Source organism: Thermobia domestica, chromosome 7, assembly GCF_964235325.1.
Source record: "Thermobia domestica chromosome 7, izTheDome1.hap1.1, whole genome shotgun sequence".
In the NCBI taxonomy this organism is placed as follows: domain Eukaryota; kingdom Metazoa; phylum Arthropoda; class Insecta; order Zygentoma; family Lepismatidae; genus Thermobia; species Thermobia domestica.
The window spans coordinates 114,051,748-114,078,380 of NC_137460.1; the positions used below are offsets into that span (position 1 = coordinate 114,051,748).

The following is a 26,633-nucleotide window of genomic DNA, read 5'->3' on the forward strand; positions in this document are numbered from 1 at the left end:
TTTACTCACCTTTCTTTGAAAAGTTCCACTCTCTTATCTACATTTGAAATTCCATAAAACAAAAGTGGATTTTCTTTGACCAGCCACGTTGTACATTTACAGCCGACATTTTGGAATTTTCTTTTAGACTTGATGACTGTAACAATATTTAGTAAACAGTATAAAATACGCAATTCCTCGTTATAAAGTTTCCGCCATTTCCCATTCCCGTTCCTCTTACGTCCGAATATTCGTCTTAGGATTTTATTCTCAAGTACTTGCAGTCTGTGTTCTTCCATCAGAATAAGCGACCATGTTTTGCAACCACATTCTTGTTTCATAAATTTTAAGCTTCAAATTTCTCGACAGAATTCGCGACGACAAAAGATGTTGAACTGAATTAACAACTCGAATTTCTTGCTTTCAGCTGACATTTAATTTCTTTGAGGATTTGGTTTTAGTCTGTTAACACTGATGATTTGATAGTGCTACCTACCTTTCCCTCGGGAGCTGGCTTCCGAAGAACTCCCTAAGAAAACAGCTGATAACAATTCTGGTCCAGGCTCATGTTCTGTTCAGGCGCAGGTTGATGACATTGAAATACAACAAGTGATTTGACATGATCAACGTTGGTGCTTTTGAGACTCAGGTTGGATTATACTTACTTTTGTGTATGCATGCGTACACATATACGCGACTGGCAAGCCGACTGCTCGTAAGGATTCATACACACATGAATGAAGACGATAGTATTTCCTTAGATGAATTCTTATTTATTAAATAGGCATATATGTGGATATGGAGTAGAATGAGAAATATTAACAACACACAAAATTTTCACTTTACAGAGCTTAAACGCTCAAACAGAAGAAGTTGCGCTTACGTAATTGAATAAACGAAATAATGAAAAGTAAGACATTTAATATCGCATAGTAGACGTAGATATGCACACACTATATAAAACACTAAAAACATAGCCCTTCTATTCAATATCACTTGCACTATATACTTATTATTCGCACTATGAGACTTTCACTGCGTAATTAGGCCAAGGGGATAGGGAGATACAGGAAACACTAATCCATGATGAGATTTGTTGACTCCGAAGAAATGCTGTATTCAAAAAGATGGCTGTTCACTTTTGCATTTAACACTACAATAAGACTCCTATCGTATACTTAATTATTCATCGTGCTCCACTTACGTTAATATAGCGGCAAAACTTTTCGTTCCTTCTTACTCTGACGGCGTAGGTTCACTCATCGCTTCTACCAACGCTTGGGAACCTCCCGTTCACTATACTTTGGGTTGGTAGTGCGTGGTACAAAATAATAAAGAAGTGTCAAAGTTTTCTGCATTCTTAAACAACACAAATATGAGTATAATGGAGAGCACTGGCAACACATGTTTCGGTCCCGTGGGAATAAAACTTGGAAGCGATAGTCAAAAAAGTGTTGCAGGCTGAACTAGTTGATTCCTTCCAGGACTGTTAGATCTTTTTACACTACTATTTCTACATACTATTTTACAGTTCAGTGGAAGGGGTCGAACGTTGGTAATTGTGAGAATGAGTCATTTCACCTACGACTCCTACAAGCCATGAACACTGTTCTCACGGTAGGAAGGATGACGCAATATGAGTACATGAGAACGACGAGAATTCGTTCACATACAATATCAACTTCGTGTCCAAAAATATTCCCAACTTTAATAAATGTCGTTATGAAGAAAGTACATGGAAAATAGTCATAGTGGCGAACACCGTAAGTTGGTAACTATTTTTAGGGAAAGAAAAAAGATGAGTTTGCTGCTACGAAGCACTTTGTCCAGACGATAAGCGTTGTATTAGAAAACAAGTCCTTTGTTCTACCATGAGAAATGATAAAAGCAACTGAGGAACACCTGCAGAAAGAGTTGAATTTCTCACCAGCAAGAAAAATAGCTTTTCTTTTCTACGAGTAAAATAATGATTTCATTGTATGAATAAAAGTTAAAAAAGAAATACACTGTTCGTCCAAAACGTAGTCTTGTGGCCAGGCTGACGGTCACAATAGTATCTACTTTGTCGAAAGTATTGTACAAAGCACTTGATCTAACTCTTCAGAAGCTCTTCTGATATAAATAAATAAATAAATTTCTAACAATAAAACTCCCTCAACAATAAAAAAAAAAAGAGATATCACAAAAGCGCACGGATTATTCTCTGAGTTTTGATTCAATTTGTCTTTGGACAGTTTGATTATTGATCTGTTAACGTTCCTTCAATTTTGTTGAGAAAAACTATCGCTCCCCACAACGTACATTCAAAAGATAGGGGTATATGCTTATATTTGTAGGTGGTTAACACTCCTATTTCCCTTAAGAACAAAAACTCCATCAACTAATGTGACAGAGTATACCAAATATTCAATCATAAAAGGTTCATGCATCACACAATAGAAAAGAAAAAAGGAAATGAAAATGCTAAAAATAGACAACGTTAAATAACTATAAGTCTACTGTGTCATGTTATATTTTGTGTGCCTATACTGAATTACGATTTCTCTTCTTCATGTTCGTATACGTATATCAAACGTACCTATAAAAAATACATTAATGACATATGTATTGTCTATTTAAACAATTCTAGCAAAATTAGATAAAATATTACTAAAAGATACATACATTCATTTCTGTTCAAAATAAGTAAAAATAATCAGTTTGTATCCACTAAAACCACAGTCATGCTACGAAGTTACCTGCCTCTTCTTCGAGCTTCCTCCAATTTATACTGAACAAGTTCTTCAGCATCTAGAAATTCTTTGGGATGTTTTCTATGACGGTACGAAGACACTGTTATATTTTTACTGAAAGAACAAGTGAAAGGGGAAACATATACAGAAAATCCACTAGAAATCAAACTATTAATTTATTCATAATTACTACGCCACATTTACCTATTTACAGCACGGTCACGGTCAACATTCTTTGAGTCACCAAAAACTCAATCGCAAATAATTTTAATTTCAATATCTCTTCTTTTGCTATAGGATAACATTGAATACTTCTATATTTATACAGTAGAGGGCATACTATTTATCTTGAAACGCCCTTATAACTTTTCAACTAATGGATAGAAAACTATGACGTTCTGTGCCATGCTTATGCCATACTTATGCACAAGACGACACTGTTTGACCCGAATAACAGTGTTGCAAAACTAACATAAACTTGTGTTTGTTTCAAATAGCACTACATCAATTTTTACAAATTTCAATTCTATATATTAAACGAAAACACACAATACGATACTTATTGTTCAGTGTTGCTAACTAAAAACGCTAAAAATGTCACACAACATCCACAAACAACCAAATTTAGAGCCATCTATAGCAGTAATAACGCAAGTGAGACAGACGAGGCAATGCACAACCACAGTACCTTAGTATCGAATACTCTGATCATGATAAAGCATATTTGCAATAAATAGGAATAAAGTTACAATGGATTCAAAATTTTGATCTTTTTAAAAAAAGTTTTTTTTTTTTTTTTTTTGTGTGTGTGTGTGTACGCTTAGTTAAGTATCACATCCAATCACGTGGATAATTTTTAATCGATATAAAGATCGTAATGCCGTTTACAGCAATATGACAAAAATTGTTGAAGTTTACAACACTGTTAAAATCAAGTAATGGACATTTCCACGTTTATTTTGTTATTTTTATTTTTTTCGCTATAAAATATTTCAGAGCTAGCTGATTACGGAAAACACTTCCCTTCGCTCATGCGATGATTTCAACTAGTCGAAATTTGCGATTGAATTTCGGTCTGTTATTTGTGTGCTTAAAACCTTGATCGTCATGTTTGTATGTCATTTGTTGATTCAGGGAAAACTATCTGCGCCGCTCAGCAGGGAAACAGCTTAGAGAAAGATACGATGCATATTTTCCAAGTGTGTACGAGTTGCTAATAAAAGAAAGAATTAGAAAAAGTAACAATTTAAGGCTTTTTTTAAAAAGTAAACTATTTGTCTATTTATTTAGTACCTATTATTTGAATATACTTGAATATCTAAGGACTAAGTTGCAGTGTATTAATCTGGAATATTATACAACCAAGAACATGTATGATTACTCACTAATGAAGTCAACGGATTGAATTTACGAATTGAAAAAAAAAAAAAGAAAAAAAAGAAAAGGAACTGGAAGAAACAAAAAAATCTAGTATATAATTTTAACAAATATACATAACAATTAAAGAATCAAATAAAACATACTCATGAAGAGCACTGTATTACATTAAAAGAAATGTTCGTTTAATAATAATAATAATAATAATAATAATAATAATAATAATAATAATAATAATAATAATAATAATAATAATAATAATAATAATAATAATAATAAAACACTGAACTAAATGTTACATTGTTATTTTTTATTTATGTAATAAAGTAGTTTTGGATTAAATTTTTCCAAATTTAAATCATCTCCTTCCCTATTCCTTAAAATCACATACAAGAATACTCAATTAGTAGAATCTGGATTAGCTCCATATTATGTCTCTGTGCACTTACATTTATATACAGACCCGTAGCCAGGGAGGGGCTAGAGCGGGCAATGCCCGCTCTAAAATATTTTTTGCCCGCTCTAAAAAGGACGTTGTCCAGAATTTTCAAATTGTTTCAGCAAATCCCTAATAGGAAAATCTTGTAATTTTATCTAAATAAAATTGAACTTAACGCGCATTTACTACTACCAACAAATGAAATTGAACGTGGCGTATATTTCTACGAAAAACAACAGTTATTCTTATTGCTAGATATACTCAATAATCTCGCATGTATTACTTTTCCCCATTCCAAGAGTTTGAAGAATCACAACCACGACAAGCATTCAAGGCGTTGGACAAGATGCCCTTCCAAACAATACCCATATGAAAATTGACCCGAAAACAAGCTATGTTACATGAATGTGAGTGCCTGGCTTGTGCATGTGTAACATTGCAGGTAAAAAAACATTTGTTTTGCCGACTTGACAGTACATGTCCCACGTGTGCCTGTAATTAACGTGTAAAATATGCAGCATGTCCATGTTCCTTACAGTGCAAGGAAAACGCATGTCTCATATATGACACTGGTACCGAAACTGTGATGTCTGGAGAAAACGTACATGGGCCTCTAGAATAGTCAGATACAAAAAAGAATCAGTGGGGAATTCGGAAGTTTTGTTTATTGTAAAAGCGGCAACAATGCTGTTTTCAACATAATTTGAGTCTTTGCGGGGAGAACCCACGAAAATAAATCAATGTTTGTAAAATGTTTCTAAATAGCAGTTTGCATCGGCTCACTTTGTGTTTTCTGAGTGGCCCCGAACCATTTGTTTCACGGTTTGTTTACAAATATACGGAATGAAGAGAACGTTAATTCCTTATATGCACTCAGAGAAAAAAATCAAGACGGTAGCAGAACATCGAACCTATTATTTTAAAAAGATTTTGTCACACACCATTATAATTGCGCGCAATAATAAGTAGCAGAGTGCTTAGCGAATTTTCATAAGGAAACAAAAACAGTAGAAAATGAACTACAGGTAAACCTCGCCAGACGTTTCCAATTATTCTACTGACTATTATAACGCCATAAATATGAAGCAGGCATCCATCAAGTCATTTTTTGGTGCAAAAGTTATCGAAAATGAAACTAAAATTCAGAAGCAGGGTCATCTGTATCAACATGTGCAGAAGGTCAAGAAGAAACTAAACGTCAAACATCTGATTTCCACCATGTATCAGACCTTGGCGATACAAAACCAGCTCAGCCGCATCTTGCAAATTTTCCAGGTTCAAGCATTTCTGGTTCAATTCGACGATTTCGTCCAATATGGTACAAAACGTGGGATTGGCTCGAGTATTCTGTTATGTTAGATGCTGCCTTTTGCTTCCCATGCCGGAAATATCCGTCAAGAAACAGTGATCCCTCATTTTGCAGAATGGTTTCAGAGACTGGAAGCATGCAACCGAGAAAAATAAGGGATTTTGTCGTCACGCCGATTTTGAAACTCATAGGCACGCTGTGGCTTGCTACTTGGAGCAACGGAAACGTGAGGACTCGGGCGAAACGGTCGTGAAGAAGGTGTGTAGTGATGTAATTATGAATAATAGGTACTATGTGAAAAGTGTGATGGAAGTTATTCCTTTCTTGGCTGTGAATCAGTTGTCCTTTAGGGGAGATTCTGGGTGTGAGCAACTCGGAAAACAATCAAGTGGTTTGCTCTTAAATTTGAATTTAGTATTCGTAAAGTTCCAAAATTAGCAGAAATTGTCAAAAATTTCCCAGACTGGACATCTTGACACAGTGACTGTAATTCATGACGACAGGTTTCACATATTAAGTGCACTGATGGCAATTCAAACTTCCCGTGAAGAACACGCCTCAATGAAAGTTGAAGCAACCGGTTTACTACATCAGATCTCCACTAAGACTTTCTGTTTACTTACTGAGCTCATGTTCAGGGTTCTTGGATATCTAAAACCGACAAATGCACTGATACATAAAAGGGATTTGGACATTGATGCCGCTGTGAAGTTAATAGGATCGGTAAAGGAACAGCTCAGGTCTTTCCGGCAAGACGAAGGAATATTTGAAAATATCCTTCACGATGCAATGAAGGCATATGCCTTAAACATTTCTATTAACCAACCTTTGAAACGCAAGTGCACCCTCCCCAGTCGCTTAGCTGATTCGGTTGTTGATTTGGAAGGCATAAATTTGGAGAACGGAAAGGAAGACGAGAAGGAGCTGAAAAGATTATTCTGCGAAGCTCTCGATATCTCCGCCGAAGAAATTCGGAGCAGATTCAGTGAGACAGGGACAGCTGTGATTGGTGCCATTCACCACTTACTGAGCGAGAAAAGAAGTGAAGAAAATTTAAACCTCTGTGTGATGTTGTAAAATACAAAGACTTGCTTTGCAAAGTGCTTCAGAATTTGAAGCAGGAAATAGATCTAGAAAATCGACTGATCTGGAAGAGTTCACAAAACAAATTGGAAAATATGGCAAGGCTTTCCCGGGCCTAAAGATGCTTAAAGAAGCTGCTCTAATTATTCCGTCTCCTACGTCCACGATCGAAAACTGCTTCTCACATCTGACACCTCTCCTTCGAAATCGACGTCTGTCTATGGGACATGAAAGAAAATCGGACCTCGTTCCCCTGGCTTACAACAAAGATATTCTGCGTGCACTAGATCTAGACCAGCTTGTAATTGAATTTGCGAAGTGCTCACGTAAACTCCTTTTGATGTAATTACTTACATAAGGACTGTAAAAAATATTTATTTTATTTATGTCAGGATTGTTTCTTAATTTTTATACATAAAAATATTCCATAATCTACTTGTAATAAAAGTATTGTAGTTCCAAAATACTATAATTTAGATAACAGTTAATAAATGTTCCTAAAATAAATTATTATTTTTTACTTTTAGTACTACTTAGTGTATTAAAATATATATTGAATTATATACATCATTTTAACAAAAAATGTTAATGATGATATTTCATAGTCGTGGAGTTGGTACTGTAATATTTATCAGCATAAAGTGTTTCAACTTTCTTATAGATTCCATAAATAATAAATAAATATATAAATGAACATAGACATTGACAACGACAAGCGCCTCAAGGAACAAAAACTATATATATATATAGATAGATAGATAGATATAGATATAGATAGATATAGATCTAGATAGATAGATAAGTTTTTGTGTTCCTTGAGGTCCCTGCCATTGCCACCTTAGTATTCATCATTGCCCACCCTAAGCAATCAGGCTGGCTACGGGCTTGTTTATATATATATATATATATATATATATATATATATATATATATATATATATATAAACAGCGAACTCTCCACTTAGTTCAGCCATTATTCACTACTTTGTGGATCAACATGGCTCACGCATGGTTACATTGATGCTGAACGCATTCTTCTTACAAGATATAGACTTTCATTATATCTCTATTCTTTTAGAAATATTTACCCCTCTTACATTATATACAGTAAAGAAAGGCCAATAACCAAACACATATACAAGACAGATTGAATCCTAAAACTACCTAACCTACTAATGAAGAGATGAAATATGTATAAAATAAAATGTACAGCACATACGAAAAAAAAAACTTAGATAGGGACAGTATTACATCTGTACAGGGAGACAACAAAATGTAGGACGCAACATACATGGAGCCAATCCCAACTCATTTTTAATATAAAAATAACAATCTGAGGCTTCCTGAAAGGAAAGCAAATGAGGTAAAGTAAATTCATCTTTCTGACAATTAGTTGTTTCGGGGAAAAGACAGAATCATTATGATAGTCGAAAACATACTGTTAAAGGTGCATATAAAGGAGGAAAGAAACTATACCTACGCAAGGACAAACAAAAAAAAACAGGAAAGAAACAAATAGTAATAATACTAATATAGTGAATATGCAGTGACAATTCTATGTAGCAACACAGACAATGTACCACGCTATCCTGCTATTTGTAGCAGCAAAACATGATTAAATAGAAGTACTTGCTTCTCTTCCGCCTCAGGCACAGTTATGATATTTTTTTTATTAATTATCTAAAGACATAAGAGAAAAATACGATAGGTGGATAAACTACACGATTTTTACTCGTATATATATATATATATATATATATATATATATATATATATTGTAACATGTGTGACGATGCGAGACCGGTTTAACTGAGGTTCATTTTCTGTTGGAATGATACAGATTGGCACAAAGTGTTTTATAAATGTGACACTAGCTGTTTTGAAGCTGAAAATGGTAATGAATATGTGCAAACATAGAAAAATATCACATATAAATAATTGATAGTTGGTATGACGATATTTTGAGGTTGTTGCAAATACAATTACAAATAATATTATATGAAGTATGAATATGTGTGTTACGAGTCTTATTAATAAGAATATTGTGAATATTTGGTTCCAGTACAGATTAATAATAAACGAACTATACCCGATATGAGAATGTAATGTGTTTGTGCAGTTTACTGTGTGAATAAGTTGACGCACTCCAAATAAAAGATTGTTGATATATCGGCTTGAGCTAACATTTTCGTGCAAAACATTTCAACAAATCAAATAAAATCTCTACTCAAATAATCAAATTGAAGGATATTCAATGTGTTCGCGTTAAGGTAATATGGGGTATACCGAGGTCTTGTGCTAGTTTTACAAGATGGCGGTGCCGTTCACTAACACGCCTTTGGGGCTGATATTCCCTTATAGTTTACAAAGGTTATCTGTGCTTATTATTATTTTTTAATTTCTCCCTTCCTCACAGTTCAATCAAGTGCAGGTATAACATTTATGAACGTGTTATCAATCTATACCAGGGTACGTACCATTTGGCTATGGATAAATTTAAAACTAAATTATATAATGGTCTTTTGGTAATGCCTTTTTACAACATAATTGAATTCGTTGAATCTTCAAACTTATGTGCTCATTGCTGATACCAGAATGTAAATTTTATTGTTAACAAGTACTTATAAAGTATGATGACGTAATATATAGTGATTCATAAACTAAATCTGTATCTTTCAATTGACATTGTCTATTGCCTAGTTATAGGCTTAACGACAATTAAAAAAATGCTATATTTTTCTATTTTCGTGCGCAAAAGCTCAACACTTTTTAGACTACCTAATATTTGACAATATTATATCATATAAATATTTTCACAAAACAATATAATGCTCCATATTAGCTCAATGATAGAGTGCCCAACTTTAAAGAAAAATGTGCCATATAACATTTGCCGTTGTGCCATTGGCTGTCTTCCCGTGAAGTTAAGAAAGCTACATGAATTGCATTTTAATTGCTAAGGAAAATGGTCCAGAAATTAATCTATTGGAACGCAATAGTTAAAGTGTACTTTCAATTCTTACAATGGCTCGATATGTTAGTCAGCCGCTTTGAAACTAATTGAGAAAACATTTCGCAAAACAAGAAAGTCTCTCACAAGTTATTCTTTAATTGCACAAAAATTCACAGTTCCTAAAATGTCTTTTCTTCTTTCTAATAGTAAGGAATATTGATTAAAAAGAGAGTAATAAGAAAGGACATTCCATTGTTTTGCAGTGTAATATACGAGTGAAGTGGTGAGTTTAGGGTTGTATGAGTGTATATATAATTAAATTTAGTGAATACGTCATAATTCTAGGTTTTAGAGTTGTTTTGTATAACTGGATTGTGGAGTGATTCTAAGCGTTGTTGTATTTTGAAGTGTTCCAAGAAAGTGAAAACTGCACCTAATGCCAACGATCATGTTTCGGGAAACTGCAAAAGTATTTCTTTAAATGTCGTAGTATACGCTTATAGTATTTTCTGTCTTTCTTTTTCTAAGAGTAATAATATACATTTAATAGCATCTGTAGAATTAAAAATATAAGTTATTCATTAATCTCAGTTTAAGTATAACTTTAGCAAAACAAGCCTCATTATCCATTGCTTTGATTAATATTATCCTTTCTATTTTCTTGTTTTGCAGATTTGTTATTAAATAATCTGATCACACAATTTTCCAGACAGAATTTTAAATTGTTCATGAAAAATGAATCAAATCTCTTCTTACATCTTCGTTGTTTAAGAGTACAAAGGGCTAACACGTACTTGCGTTGCTCGTCAATACTTAATAAAATATGAAATACGATATTTTAACTGAAAAAGATAGTATCCTATTAGTTATACAACTTTTCGTCGAGCAAAGGGTTAGAAACAACCAGGAAAACTAACATTAATATACAAATATTCATGTCTTGCCCCCAACTTTTAACGTCCAATCACCGCCACTGCTTGTACCAGCCTAAATGGCACAAAGGTGGAACATGAAATTTTTGTTCAGTAAGAGCATTAAACATAAGAAAGTTTTTCCTAATACTTAAATCTGAAGATCCCCTAAACGAATATGCAAGTCACATGGACAACTTTGAAAGGTGCTTTTGGAAGAAATATACTGTACGAACTGCAGACCTAAAGCATCAGTGTACGAAGAACAGATGACGAGAGGCTAAGTAGTCTACAAAACTTGATGGAACTTCTCATAGTCTCTTTTTATCTGAGAGTTTTTTTTTTTTTTTTTTTTTTTACAAGAGTGATGTTTGAAATATTGTGTATATAACTAAAACATTACTCTTTGAACTATATGTTGACAATATACATGGCATTAATACAATAATACTTAAATGATAAACACATGTCTAACTAAAGGCAGTATAACTTACTTTATAGCATGTAGTGTTATATTTGGAGTTTGCAGAACATCAAGAAAGTATTCTTTCACTTTTTCCAGTCCTATTTGAGCTTTTTCGTAGTCAAATGCCAATTTTCGTTTCACCAAATTCAACTCCCGCTCAAGTCTCTCTTCTTCAAGTTGAGTTACTCGTTTATCAAGTTCTACTTCTTCATAAGGTATACGTTGAGAGTCTGGAAGTTTTGCATTCCTAAAATCAAAGATAACAATCAGTACTAAGAAAAACATACGAAAATGTGAATTGCGTTTTTTTTTTTTTTTTTTCAAAATACATCAGAAGAAACAACAGAAACGAGACAGGAGGTTGACCCTGGTGAACTGTGTGATAGACAGTCCAATTGGGCTAGTACATGTTGTGTGTCATATGGTTCTCCAACTAGCAACAAACTCCACTGAAAACGAAACTTCCTGACTGCTCATTCACCAGGACCACAATCACCATATCCGAACGATGACTAGTGAATATATCTATTATCTATATTTATATCCAGGGGCGGATCCAGGATATGATCAAGGGAGGGGCTAAACCATATTTTGTCGTTTTATCCAGTGTAAAGCAGGATTGAAGTCCATTTTATCCAGTGTATACCTGAGCATCAAGGGCGGGGGGCTATAGCCCCTATAGGCCCCCTTGGATCCGCCACTGTCCATGTCTATATCTTATCTATCTATGTATATCTACATACATATCGTGTGTTCTAAAAATGGAGCCAACGACCACAGAGCACTATTCTACAAGTCAGAATAAAGCGATATATATATATATATATATATATATATATATATATATATATATATATTTGTATACCTTTCGGATCTTCTTCTGGAGACACGAATTGCACTATGGGGCAACGTCGCAAATAAAGAACCATAGAGTAGATCTACCAATCTATCAAACAGTTAAATCAATTCATTCCAGAAGACAGCTAAAGAAGATATAGATTGAAAGCAGCATCACTTATTAGCTAGCAATCGATTTAACTGCTTGATATATTAGTAGAATAATAACTTGGATAGGATTATTCCAAGTTATCTGCGACGTTGCCACATTTTAAAATTTTGATTCCCCATAACGGCTGAAGGAGGCCCCGGAGGGCATATCATCATATAACATTTTCGCTTTATTTCGACCTGTGCTCTGTAGTCCGTGGGCGCCATTTTTAGAATATCCGATCGATCGATCGATTAATTGATTGATTGATTGATTGATCTATCTATCTATCTATCGATATATATATATATATATATATATATATATATATATATATATATATATAGTGATGGGCAGTGGGAATATTCCCGGTGGGAAAGAATTTAAAAATGGGAATATTCCCGGGTTTTTTCCCTGACCTATAAATTCCCGGGAAGGAATTTATTTCCAACTTTTTATTTTATCTTCCAAATTATAAGAACCATATGACTAATTACTTTATTTAAATATAGTATTATTTACTTCTAGGTTTTAAAGAATTTGGAGTTTAAAATTTTAAAATTGTATGACTGTACTTTATATAACTAATAATATGATTTTTTAAGTTCCATTTGAATTTGCTCTAAAAAGTAAGCTAATTGTTTATATTGGGGGCTCAAACTAGCAAATAGTAGGATGATTTACGGAAGAAATGAGTTGATAGTGATGTTTAAGTAGTCATGAAAGTATCGAACACATTTTTTAGGGCAGTAAGGGATTTGTACAAACCGTAAAGACAAATGGAAGTGATTTATGTGAGAAAAGAAAGTGAATTGTTGATAACGAAGATATAAAACAACGTGCCATGCGGGGCTCTAACCCGCCTTCACTCGCTAACGCTCGCTCTGTAGTGCTGTCTGAATTTAATGCTGGTAACGTAATTTAACGTATGAAACTATAAAACAACCGCATCGGAATAGGATATTGCAAAAAAGTAGGTGCAAAAGCTGGCCCCCAATGCTAAACAACAGCCAAAATTAGCAAAGTACTAATTTACAAATGATGAAAAGGATCCATTTTGTAAAGTAATTTATAATTAAGTAAACTTATGTAGAAATAGAGATGAAGTACCGTACTATTAATAAACCCTGAACAACCGTTAGTAATAGACGTCGGTCTGTCTCCTCTCTCTGACTCGAATTTCTGAAGAGGTACTCGGACTTCTCTTACATGTGAATTAACGCACGAAATTTCGAGAAATGGGCAGGAGGAAAGGTCGTATGTGGCAATGTAACATGCAAAATTATAAAGATAAGAAAATATCTTGCAAATATTGTGAACATACATATTTATGCGCAAATGTTGACAAAATTGTTTATAACATTTAAAAATTTAATATGTTTATAATATCAGTAGTAGAGTCAAGTTCAGCAAAGCCACTTACATGTAAATTTAAACTGTTTAGCGGTTTAAAAGTATGTGGACTTACTATAACATTTTTTAAATATATTTACTTTCATAGGACCCTATTGTAAATAAATATCCATTTATGCGTACTCTCTAAATATAATAGAATATTAATAAAATAACATAACATCGTTCAGAATATACATTTTAAAGACTCCTCTGGGGACAACAGTAATAACATACTGTGATATAAAAACGAATTTATCTTTGAAATCATAATATAGTAATAAAATGCAATTTTCTTTGTAATTGTACATAAATTCCCGGAAAATTCCCATATTTTGGGAATCTTCCCGGGAATATTGCCGAAAAATATCTACATCTACTTTCTTCCCGGGAATTTACCAATCACTATCACTGACTAATTTCTGAAGAGGTACTCGGACTTCTCTTACAGTGAATTAACGTATTATATGTGAATTTCGAGAAATAGGTAGAATGAAAGGTCGTGTATGGCAGTGTTACGTGCTAAAGTATAAAGATAAGTAAGTATCTTACAAATTTTGTGAACATAAATATGTATGCGCAAATGTTGTTAAATTGGTGAGACATGTATCTTCTGGCATTTACCGAATCTAATTGGTTTATAAAATGTATAAATTTAATGTGTTTATAATATCAGTAGTAGAGTCAAGTTTAGCAAATCCACTTACATATAAATTTAAACTGTTTAACGGTTTAAAAGTATTAGGACTTACTATATAATTTTTCACACATATTTAATTGATAGAACATATTGTAAATAAATATACATTTATGCGTACTGTCTAAATATAAGAGAATATAAATAAAATAACATAACATCGTTCAGAATATACATTTTAAAGACTCCTCTGGAGACAACAGTAATAACATACTGTGATATAAAAACGAATTTATCTTTGAAATCATAATATAGTAATAAAATGCAATTTTCTTTGTAATTGTACATAAATTCCCGGATAAATTCCCATTTTGGGAATCTTCCCGGGAATATTCCGGAAAAATATCTTCCCGGGAATTTACCCATCTCTCTCTCTCTCTCTCTCTCTCTCTCTCTCTCTCTATATATATATATATATATATATATATATATATATATATATGGGGTGATAGAGAGCGAAGAATCAATAGATGCACTGAATTACAAAGTATTTCTGAAGATTGGTGAGGTAAGATACAATAGAAATTTCGGATCCCAAATAGCCCTCCCCGCAAGTTTAGTGGCTAGTGCGTGCTCTTTTGATGCGAAGGGTCAAGGGTTCGATTCCCAATGGAAGAACCTTGAAATCTGAACGCATTACGGCGGTTCAGATTCAAATTTAAAGTATAAGACACATCTTATATATCCTCGGTGCTGAAAAGTGACGCTAAACTTCAGCCAACCGAATTCGAACCTCAATTCACAATAGGAGCAGGCTAATGTTACTTTGAAAATTGGTTACAGTTCATTGGTGAGAAATAGAAAAGGACCAGATATTTACTTAGAAAAAAAATCAAAATGGTAGCTAGGATTCGAAAAGAAAATCTATATAAGGCTAAGAGAAATTGTTCCAAGCTTTTGCATATATAATGATGGAAATAAAGTATTACAGAAGACCCACGTTAACAAAAACGTGAAAAAAAAAAAAAAAAAAAAACTTAAATGTGTGGAGGGCAATGGGGTAATGTCATGGCCATACATATGCTTTTGGCATAGGAAGGGGGAACAAGTTTTTAAGCACTTTACCACAACCGATATCTTGAACACAAGTCAAAATTTTTAAGAGTTTTTAACTTGAGAAACCGTGTAACTTCTAAACCAATAGATAAAAAAGGCTGAAATTTTGTATGAGGTAAACATCAATAGGAGGAAACGGTTCGACATACTTCGTATCGTTTTTGTTGTATTTCGATCAACGCTGAAACCGGTGGAGATTGTATTTTTTCTTGCGACGCTAAATCGACTGAAAAAAAAAAAAAAAAACGCTTATAGCTATCTATGACTATTTCTCTTCTATGGCAATCAACACTGAAACCGGAAACAGTTGATTTCAATCACTTCTGGTTTGAATAGCGGGTTCGCAGAGCAGATGGAACTTATCTTGCGACGCTGAATCGATTCCGAAAACAACTTCTGGAAATCTATAACCATTTGTGCTTTATAACAGCATTCGTACTGATCTGGAGAAATCTATTTCCCTGGCCTTTGGCATGAAATTTCATGACTTTCATGACAGGTGTTGGCATGCACGTAGAAAAAAAAGCAATAAAAACCAAAAGGTATTATAATGGTTGGCTAAACTGAAATTGGTGTACAATTAATGTTAGAAAAAATATTTTTCAACAAAATTTCCCTGACTTTCCCTGATTTCCAGTCTTTTTCTTTCACCTTTCCTGACCTGCATCATTTTCCCTGACTCCCCGACCAGTAGAAACCGTGTATAAAGATCAATACTGAAACAGGAAATATTCGTATATTTCTACTACTTAGAATGTTATGGGTGGAGTTAGTATATTTTCTTGACACGCCGAATCGATTCAATAAATAAATAAATAAATAAATAAATAAACATTGGAACCGGAAGTAACAGTAAAAGTTTTAGCACTTCTGATTTTACTACTCATGTAGGTGGAGATTTTACATTTTCTCGAGATGTTACATCCATTTCAAATACCGATTGCCGGTATCTATTAATTTTTATTCTGTGTATGGCAATCAATGTTGAAATTGGAAATGATTGATTTCTACCACTTCCAGTTTGAATACACAATTAACGGAGGATATGTATTCTATTCTTCGGACGCTAAATCGACCCCCCCCCCCAAAAAAAAAAATGACATCTCATACCGTTTTTGCTCTGATACTTGTTGACAGACGGACATGGCTCTTCTATAAAACTTCCGACACTTATGCATAACATAACTTGGAAATCTAATAATAATAATATCTATGTGCGTAATATATAGGTATGATGAATTATTAATATTTTCGTATTCTGAAAGATGACTTTTGGTTTGCTTATAATATGTAAAACGTCTGGCCCTCCTGAAAAAGCCATGGGTTCCCTAGACCAACTTGTCGGTTACATCCCTGACTCACCACTTCTGAATGCAGGTTGATCTGATCTCTAGAGAGTACACTGTTAATAGTTTGAGACTTATCTTGACAATACACCGATATATAGTTTATACAGACATACAGAGGTTTATAGTATAGTTGCGTGTGCTAATTCGTCATGTGTGCTAATCCGACATTACATTCTACATTGTAAATACCAGGATAACGGCAGCGAACATTTATTGTACAATTAAGCCAGTTCGAGCGTGGTTACATATCGATCGGATGGGGGACAGAGGGTTCTCGCAGCAGATGTACTCCTCAGTCCATTCGGGACGCAATGGGGAGCATATGAACAGAAGTATTGTTCGGGCTGCCCAAACTGACAGGATGGCGATCGCTAGTATGATCAAGAGTACTGTGGCTCTAAGGCAAGCACACGAACAGTAAACAATAAATTATTTCAGGGAGGTCTAAATTCCTGCTATGCTCTCGCACAATTAGGCCAACCTCATAATGACCAGCGGAAGATCAGCCAAGCCGAGACGGGAGAGGAAGCAGAGAGAAAGATGTCTAAGTGCATTGACTGTCTGTCTCAGTTACAAAGTTGGGGCCTTTGACTAGCATGTCCTGAAGTGAATACGCGGTGCGAGGTTTTGTTGCATTGCTCACAGTACTAAACCTCGGTTCGGCTTTCCTGTCCTCTGGACAATGTACGGTTGGCCTTGCTCATGACACCTACTCATTTACAAGTACGCCCTCGGTTGTATCAGAAAAGACCGCAGGGCAATGCGAATGTGGGACATAGTATTCAGCAGCAAGAGACATTTCTATCTCGGATACTGAAATGGTCATGTTCGTGTTCGTAAGAGCAGATGAACGGTAAAATCCACCATGCTTTCGCACTCATTATAAAGTATTCACATCTGATATTCGGGTATTGGGAAGGGGTAAAGGAATAAGCTATACATCCCCCATGCCCCTCGACTTCACTCAAAGAAAATAATGGCTAGCACGTCAACTTTAGGTTCGCGTGAACCCCGGATTAAATTCATACGATGACTCAATATTTCTTTACATCCATCCAACGTTATGAGGTCAGGGGGAGAACTACTTCAATAACGTAGTGAATTGTCTTCTAAGAAAATCAGAAAAAATTGTGTGCCGTGAAGGATATCAAAGAAGAAAAACAGTAAAGCAGTGAATGGTCAGGAAGCAGATATTCCGCAATCAGTAAATAATAATAATAAGAATAAATGAAAGAAATTAAAAAAATAAACGATGTATAAAAATAAAGTTAAGTTTAATTTAGAAACGTAAGAACGTAGAAGACATCTGTAAAATTGTCAACGTTCAATCTTCGAGTAATTATGGAGTTTGTGAGTTGCATCAGAAACAATTGTTAAAGTTCATGAACGTAGTTTTCAACTTGTGTACCAAATCTCGATATATAATTTTAGTGGAGGGAAATGCTAATACGTTGGAACCTCCCTAGCAGGTTCCTCCATAATACAGACAGATTTTTTGTCGCGGAAACAGTATATGTATTGATACGGGAAAGAAGTCTCCGTTTTACGGACACTGACACTGAAAGTAAACCTTTTATCGTCAACATTTTAGTAACTTCTTCACATCGGATACAAATTAGGCTCAATTCGTACGATTTACACCACAGAATATACTTTGTGTAATTTGAAACTATATCTGTGATACAGTACAGAAAATGGACAGTCCTTTCCTCATAAAATGTCTTTGTCCTAAAGAAAAACTCAGCTTTTTTACAAGGCTGGCTAGAATATTTATTATAAGAAATAAACCAGAGTGATTCCTGATTGGTGGAAAGAACTAATGATTTCCTTTCTTTATTGTATATAATTTTATTTCTGATTTCAGTTGTAGAGTGTAGTCTGAGGAAGGAAAAGCTATACTTCCGAAACCGTTACTTTTCTAGTTTATTTTTTAATATTCTAGTCAGTTTTGTAAGAAAGCTGTGTTTTTCTTTATTCAAGATGGACACAAGGCCATATTATCATAATATCTATGTCTTTGTCCTAAGTCGATGACCTTGTAAATCGTCACACCATAATTGCAAGTAGAACTTGAAGCTGCATGTTCTTACTGCTTTACTTTAAATACAGTCAGTATGTGACTTAAGAGATTTTAGCACATATTTTGCAGTACATGTCTATAGAAACACATGCTCCAGCGATGCTTTTGTATCTTAACAGAGGGAAACTTTGCCCCTCAATTTCCCAGTTGTTCCAATACTGAGTACAATATTTCGATATTAGCCTATATTTACAACTAATCTCTTTTCTGTATACTGTATACAATTAGCGGATGGTTATGAGTAATTTAAATTTGTGTAACTTCCCTGTAGCGGCAGACAGATAAATAAATCGATGGCTGCTGTTAAGAGGTTTTACTGTAGATTGAAAATAAATTGTACTGACCATGCATTAGCCAGTTGACTGTCCATCTCACTGATAAGAACAACGTTGAAACGCTGAAGTTCGTTAATTTAATAATTTGATGTTTGCAGAAACATATCCCATTATAATGTACCCCTATATAGCTAACTTTCTGCAATTGACGACGCTGTGAACTCACAGATGGAAAATAAATTACGTAAAATAAACGTAGTACTTGTTATAGAGAGCACTGCTACTTCAAATTTAATTAATTTTTTTATCTATAGAAGTATCTAATGAACAAAATAAGTAAAACAAACAAACAAACAAGCAAGCAAGCAAAAACAAACAAACACACAAACGTAATACTCACTTCTTAAGCAGCTTCAGAAAACGAGTTTTGAGTGCTACTGTTTCTTCTATAACTCTTCTTTTATGAAGTTCAGCTTCTTTTTGCAGTCTCATTTTCTCTCTGTCTTGAAGAACATCATCTAAAGATGGGTCTTTGGTCTCAAGATCTTTAACTTCCTCTTCAGGCTAAAACAATATTTATCTATTTATTTAACTTTCTGCTTTAGGAATTCTGAGTTCATGGCTTCGTAACGAGATACAAAATATTTAAAAAGAACATTTTACAAATATTATATATTCAAACAAAGATACAACAAAACAATAATACTAAAACAGCAACTTAATTTTTAAATATTAATTTTAATCTTTGAGTTCTGGTTAATCGGAAATCTGGTATATAAACATGATTGATAGTTCTAGTATTGTATTGTGTAGGTCCGAATGTAGTAGACAATTTCGTTTATTCATACCGATGAGAACTGCACCCGGTAATCATGGTATTCTTAGCTTTTGACACAGTAGTCTACTAGGTGTATGAAAGAGAACAGGTATAAGATATAAAGTAACAATATTTAAGATATAAATACTACAGGGTGGTCCAAACGTGTGGAAACACCCAAATAAAATTCAAACCGTTCAGAAGTGGGAAGAAAGGAAAAAAGTGATGATAACAGACGAGGGGGAAAATCTTTTGAGATATATGGCACCATTGGCCGCCATCTTGAAATGGCGAGAACTTTCTTAAATGGGAACCCTATCATGTGATATATCAAATAAAACTGATTTTTTTTTTTTTCAGGAATCCAATGGTGAAATGTTTTTGGCCCTACGACCAACCATCGCAAAGTTTTAACCGATTTTCTGCACTTACCTGGAGATAACACTGCGGGTAATATGTGGTCCACTGACCAATGTTACAGCAATTGTTCAATGTGTCGTCCCTCCTGAGCAATCGTCAAATGTATCCGCTGCTGCCAGTCATCCATTAACCTGCCCAGTATGTCCTCAGGAATGCTGGCACACACGACAATAATCCTGCGTTGAAGGTGGTTAATGTTGGTAGCATACACAACGGATTTCACGTAACCCCGCAGAAAAATCCAACGGAGTGAGGTCTGGGAAACGCGGCGGCCATTCCATAGGTCCTCGCCGGCCTATCCATCTCTGTGGGAACTGCTCATCGAGGTACTTACGAGCATATAATCCGAAATGAAGTGGTGCTCCGTGATGTTGATAGAACAAAGGAAAAGAGCCATCCTCTAATGCGACGGACGGCAGGATCTTCTCAAGCATGTTACGTTACGTAATTGCATTTGAATTGCCCTCGATGAAGAGTGGGCCCACCACATGGGTACCCCACACACCGCACCTCACCATCACTTTGTTAAAGCCAATGACCCGAGAATCGTCGTACCAGTGTGGATTGTTGTCACACCAATATCGGTGATTTTGCTTGTTCACCTCGCCGACACAGAAAAATTGACCTCCTCCGAGAACAGCACGTCATATGCTAATCGAGGAGGAACACTCACAGAATTCGACTCGGCGGTCTGGATCATCCTCGGTTTGATGTTGGAACAACTGTATCTTGTATGGGTGCCCTTATGCACAGATACAATTCACAGGATGGACATACGGGATACACCACATTCTAGGCGATGGGTATTGCGGGTGGGACTTCTCGCGAATGATGCCAACACAGCAGTGGATGTAGCTTCGTCCGTCGCTGTGTGAGGCCTGTCTGATTTTGGTTTGTTTTCCACCGACCCGGTTTCGTTAAATTTCGCTATAACTTTTCACATTGCACTATGGGAAATGGGCTCTCATTCTGGATGACAAGCGTTGAAATTGTCTGCGATCTGTTTGCTGGTGCGCTCTCCTGAGAGCAACACGATCTCTATTCGCTCATCTCTTGTTAGTACCAGAGACCAACCAACATTCTGTCTTATGCCACCTGAAACAAAAGAAAATCGGTTAGAACTTTGCAGTAGTTGGTCATAGAGCCAAAAACATTTCACCACTGGATTCCTAGAAGAATTTCAGTCCTATTTGATGTATCACACGATAGCGTTCCCATTTTAAAAAGTTCCCACCATTTCAAGATGGTGGCCAATCGTGCCATATATATCTCAAAAGATTTTCCCTCTCGTCTGTTTTCATCACTTTTTTTACTTTTTCCTAATTCTGAACAGTTTGGATTTTACTTGGGTGTTTCCACACTTTTGGGCCACCCTATATTCTGCTGGATGGGGCCGTTGTGGCTCAGTGATTGCAGTCACCTCTGGTGCATAGGGTCTATTATATTGCGATCTCCGCTCTTCCCAAGTTAGCTTTGTGGTGGACAACCACTATGTGAATGGGTTTTCTTTGGCTTCTCCCACTTTCTTCATTAGACCATTTCGTTCATTATCATCTTCACCTCTTCCTTACCTTTTGAGCATAAATGTGGGACGTTAAACTACAAAAAAGCAAAATGTAATGGCGGTATTAGCAATTGAACGAACAAACACAAAATGTATGTTACGTACTTATGTATTTCGTACATACTTTTGTTTAGGAATAATTTATACTGAATACAATTTCCAGAGTATTTATACTTGTAGCTGATTGGACTTCAATGCTCATTTCAGCATCAACGTCATATGAAAACTTTGGCAACAGTTTCACAGAGAATATGGAGCGCATATATTTCACCGGCAATCAAACTGAGTCCACCTCACCATAGGTGAATACGTTAACCACGATGGGATCATTTTACTATGTTAATCGAGGTGCTACATTAGATATGGTGATAGATGTACTACCTGTACTTGGTTCACCGAAATAATGAAGAATCTGTGTAGTGATAAGAACAAAAACAAAAGTGGCGATAAGAATAGAAACAAAAGTAGGAATAAAAATAGCGGCAAAAAAGAAATAATTAGAATAAAGGTAAGAATACGATTAATTTGCCGAAACAATAAAGGAGTTGAAAAAGGGTACCAAAGTAGAAATAAGAATAATTCGCCAAAATAATAATTAGAAAAAGAGTTGTGGCAAAGATCCCCAGAAGAATCCCGTATCTACTGTAATATAAGAACAGAATATGGCATAGTAAGGGGTATAATTGAATGTAGATTTAGTATCGGAACTTAAGAGTTCGTATTACATATTTAACCTGGGCTAACTTTCTGTTTAGCTCGTCTACGTGATCTTGCCATGAAAATTTATTATCTAGATGCACACTCTAAAAGTTTACTGTGTTATTAAGTTTACATACTTTACGATTCATGGTTATTCTATGGTAGTTAGTGTGCTGTTCTGTAAGATAAGTGGTAGTACATGCACTTCGTTTTATCTGCATTTAGCTTCAATTTATTTCCAGAAAACCACTGCATAAGTTGGAATGTTGTAAGATCAACAGCTCCTTGCAAACTATCTGTCTTTTTCAGTTACAATTAACGATACCATCAGCAAAAAGGAGTATATTACCCTTTTCTATATTTAAGGATCAACAGGGTGTCTACTAAAATTCCAAAATGAAATTTCGTGACTTTTTCGTGACCTTTTCTTTACCAAATTATAAAATTTCCTAACATTTTCAAGAGTGAATTTGCGTGCGAATTAGGCCGAATTTTCATCCATGAGATAGAAACGTACTTTGCTTGCGATTTGGTAGCGTCTAAAGCCGACCATAGACATTTTTGGTGGTGAATTTTGACGTTTTATAGAACAAAATTTTCCAATCTGTACAGTTTTAAAAAATCGTGACCCAAAAGCTAAATTTCGTGACTTTTTAGCGACTTTCATGACCGTTTTCTGATTTCGTGACTTTTTCGTGACATTCGTGACCGATAGACACCCTGATCAATTATTAAGATATAGAAGAAAGAGTATAGGTCTAGAACTGATCCTTGTAGATTATCTTTTCTATTCATTCACTTACTGGAGTTTATTTCGCTTAGAATTTTAGTTGTTTCGTCAGCACGAAGAATTTGCACGACTTGTTTACAATGGCATAAGTATGATTTGAACCAATAAAAAGGAATTCCCCTAATACGATGTATTTTTTTTTCTAATTTTCTAACCAGTATATAATGATCTACACAATCAAAAGCTTTTGAAATGAAATCTATCAGTTTAACAATTTACGATTATGCCATTTAGGCTAAGGGAGATGGATGATTAAGGCAGGTGAATGATGATGAAAGAACTGGCGGAATGAGATTGTGAAAGGAAATAGAAGTACTCTGAGAAAACCCGAAGACACAATGTCGTCCACCAGAACTTACTTGGCTGGGAACCAAACCAGGGACCCCATGCACCAGAGGTAGGTGCTCTACCATTGAGCCACCATGGCCCCCTCTCCTTCCTCAAAAACTTTCGGAAGATCACATAATGTGCCCATAGGGTTGGATTTACGATCAATAGCTGTTATGGCTACGTTTATATATCGCAATAACTGTGAATTTGCTTTTTATGAAACAATCTTGCGATTTCGAGAATATGCGTTTATTAATGAAAGTTAGCAATCATTTACATACTAATTTTTCAGTAAGTTTTAAAAACTTAGAAGAAAGTGAAATTAAATGTTAATTTTCTACTTCTTGTTTTACATTCTTTTACATTTGTTTTTGAAAGGTTTTTCGAGTAAGTTTCAATGAATCTGACTTATTGTCTGATAATTAAATGACTTACTGAGAATATATGCTAAATTAAGCGCGATAAGACGGCTATATTTCTTCAAAAGAAATCATGGAATTTCATCTAGTCCTATACACTTTTTGTTTTTAAGGTTCACTTTCTATTTCCACTATTTATTATAGGGATATTAGTGTCAGGAAAAATATTGCTGCTATATTTAGGCGTTTTCAATTTATTTGTATTACTTGGTAGGTATACTGGGAGTAGCTCCATCACAATTGTACAAAAGTGATGATTTAGTTATACGAAACAGATTTTGGATCATTTATAATTAAACTACAATCTTTCATACATAATTCTGTATCTTTTTATTTTTGATTATCTTTCCTATTGTTTATTTTATTATTATAGTAGTTCCTTTTGGTTTTACTAATGACTCTGTTGTAGAGGGATTTATACTTTTAATAATATTCAAGAATCTTTGAGTTATTTGGTAGTTTGTTTAGATTGAACATATCCTTAATTTCACGCCTGAAACTCGATTGTCATTTGCAAAGTTCCCACTCTTTTTTCAAAAAAAAAAAAAAAAAAAAAAAAAAAAAATCAGGACGTTTCCAGGACACATCCTACTTTTCTAGGACTTCGATACAGAAAGGTATAGTAGGATTGCAACTACTGTAAGTTCAAAACTCACAATAGTAAAATGAAAAGTACAGTAGCGTATGCATGGAATATTAATGCAAGTACAGTATTAATACACAATTATTAAATAAACAAAGCGGAGCGTAATGTGCTTTTTTTTATATGGTCTCCCAACTCCCCTTATAACCAACCGATCCACCCATATCCAGTACATGTATTTTCATTCTTTCTACATGACATTTTAATTGGGCACCGAACAAATTTACAAACAAAAATCTATTTTTTGTACATGGCATCTTCACTGCGTGACAGTGTGACAGATATAATCAGGAAAAAGGCTCGTATTACAAGTTTTTTCAACTGAGTATGGAGTTGTATGATTTCCTCATCTATAGAGATAATTTCTTTCTTCTTTAGCGAAGCTCCTCTACGGATAGCATTTGACATTGTCAATAATGTAAAGCAAGACTTCTGCTCTGCTTCATATGCAAGCTGGTTTGCTTCAGTCTTCAAAGTTGCACTTGTTTCCATTAATTTCCTTTTCTTTCTCTGCAGCTGTTGTACATTTTCACTTATCTCTTTCCTCTTGCTCTGCACTTGACTTTCTCTTTGAACAGTCTTTAAATTTTCTCCAGCTCTGCCATATAGTGTTACCTTCCATAGAAGGCATGATGCAGCATTTCTTTCATGAAGTTGATTGAAGTAAGGTCTTTATGGGACATGTTATTATACACCAATCTATGGAGGATTGATACCGGTACAAAGCACAGTTACTGGAGGAGACTGATAGTGAAGACTGCATCCAAGAATGGGTTGACAGACTAGTGGATGAAAGTAGAGAGAAGTTTTCCCAGCCAACCACCCTGTTGAGAGAAAGAAAGTCCACCAACCACCCACACATGCAGGATGATGACAAATTATTATTCAGCACAAAAACAGGAATAGCAAACAAAAATAGCAATTAATTAAAATCGTCATTATAATTATGAAAAATCTGACAATCAGTATTTCTGTAACTTTCAAGGACAGAAATGCATTTTCAAGGACATTTCCAGGATGTTTCCAGGATTTCCAGGACGAGTGGAAACCATGCATTTGTACTTCAAGATTTATGTGTGCGATTTATTTTTCTCTGGACAAATGGAAAGTGCTTTCAAATAATAGTTTAAGTTTAAGCATGAAGCATCTGAACATCTCACTTATAAAAGGATTGGTCAAAACGTAACGCACAATACACTGTAATTCGGTTATGGTAAGCACTTTTTTTTTTTTTTTTTTTTTTTTTTTTTTAACGTAGAATTATTGGTCCTTTGAAAATGTTATTCAATATATGATCCATTTGCTTCACAGCACTATAGTTATTTTTATTTGCATGACACGAATAGGCGTTCGTGAAATTCTTGAAGTTAGTCATTACTTTACTTTTTACACACACAATGAGTTTAATGTTACCTCGAAACTGTTTCCCATGAAAACGAGGGTTCAGTCGTCCAAACAGATAGAAACCACTTGCAGAATTATAGTACACACTCTTTTTGATCTAAATCATTTTCCTTGTAAAAAGCCGTGGAAACAAGTGAGTACAATTCTGTTTCCCACAACACACATGAAACTACTTTGTGTCATGTGTTGCTCCCATAGTCTGACAACAGCTTACCATAAATCAATGTCACTGAGTTATTCCCGGATTAGAAATGAAAAATGAAATATTTCTAGTTTAACGTACCACGATTATGTATCGAGGCTAAGGGAAACGGTAATGGTGATAATGAATAAAATAGTGGAATGAAGAAAGTGGAAGAAAAACAGATCCTGAGAAAACCCACGTACACAAAAGTTCTCTTGGCGCAAACACGGATCGAACCAGAGATCTCACGCAGTAGAGGTGAGCGTTCTACCATTGA

The 26,633-nt window shown here is 34.7% G+C and overlaps 1 protein-coding gene across 4 annotated transcripts in view; it reads right to left on the bottom strand.

Annotated features, from left to right (window-relative positions):
- The window catches only part of LOC145690362 (cilia- and flagella-associated protein 44), a 253,414-nt gene that overhangs the window by 79,478 nt on the left and 147,303 nt on the right, over nucleotides 1–26,633 (bottom strand). For all 4 annotated transcript variants that reach the window (XM_081765185.1, XM_081765184.1, XM_081765186.1 and 1 more), the window contains 3 exons: nucleotides 19,487–19,650; nucleotides 11,278–11,496; nucleotides 2,718–2,825 (listed from right to left, as the gene is read on the bottom strand). In XM_081765185.1, the coding sequence (XP_081621311.1) occupies nucleotides 2,718–2,825; nucleotides 11,278–11,496; nucleotides 19,487–19,650 (491 nt within the window). The remainder of the gene's footprint in view (nucleotides 1–2,717; nucleotides 2,826–11,277; nucleotides 11,497–19,486; nucleotides 19,651–26,633) is intronic.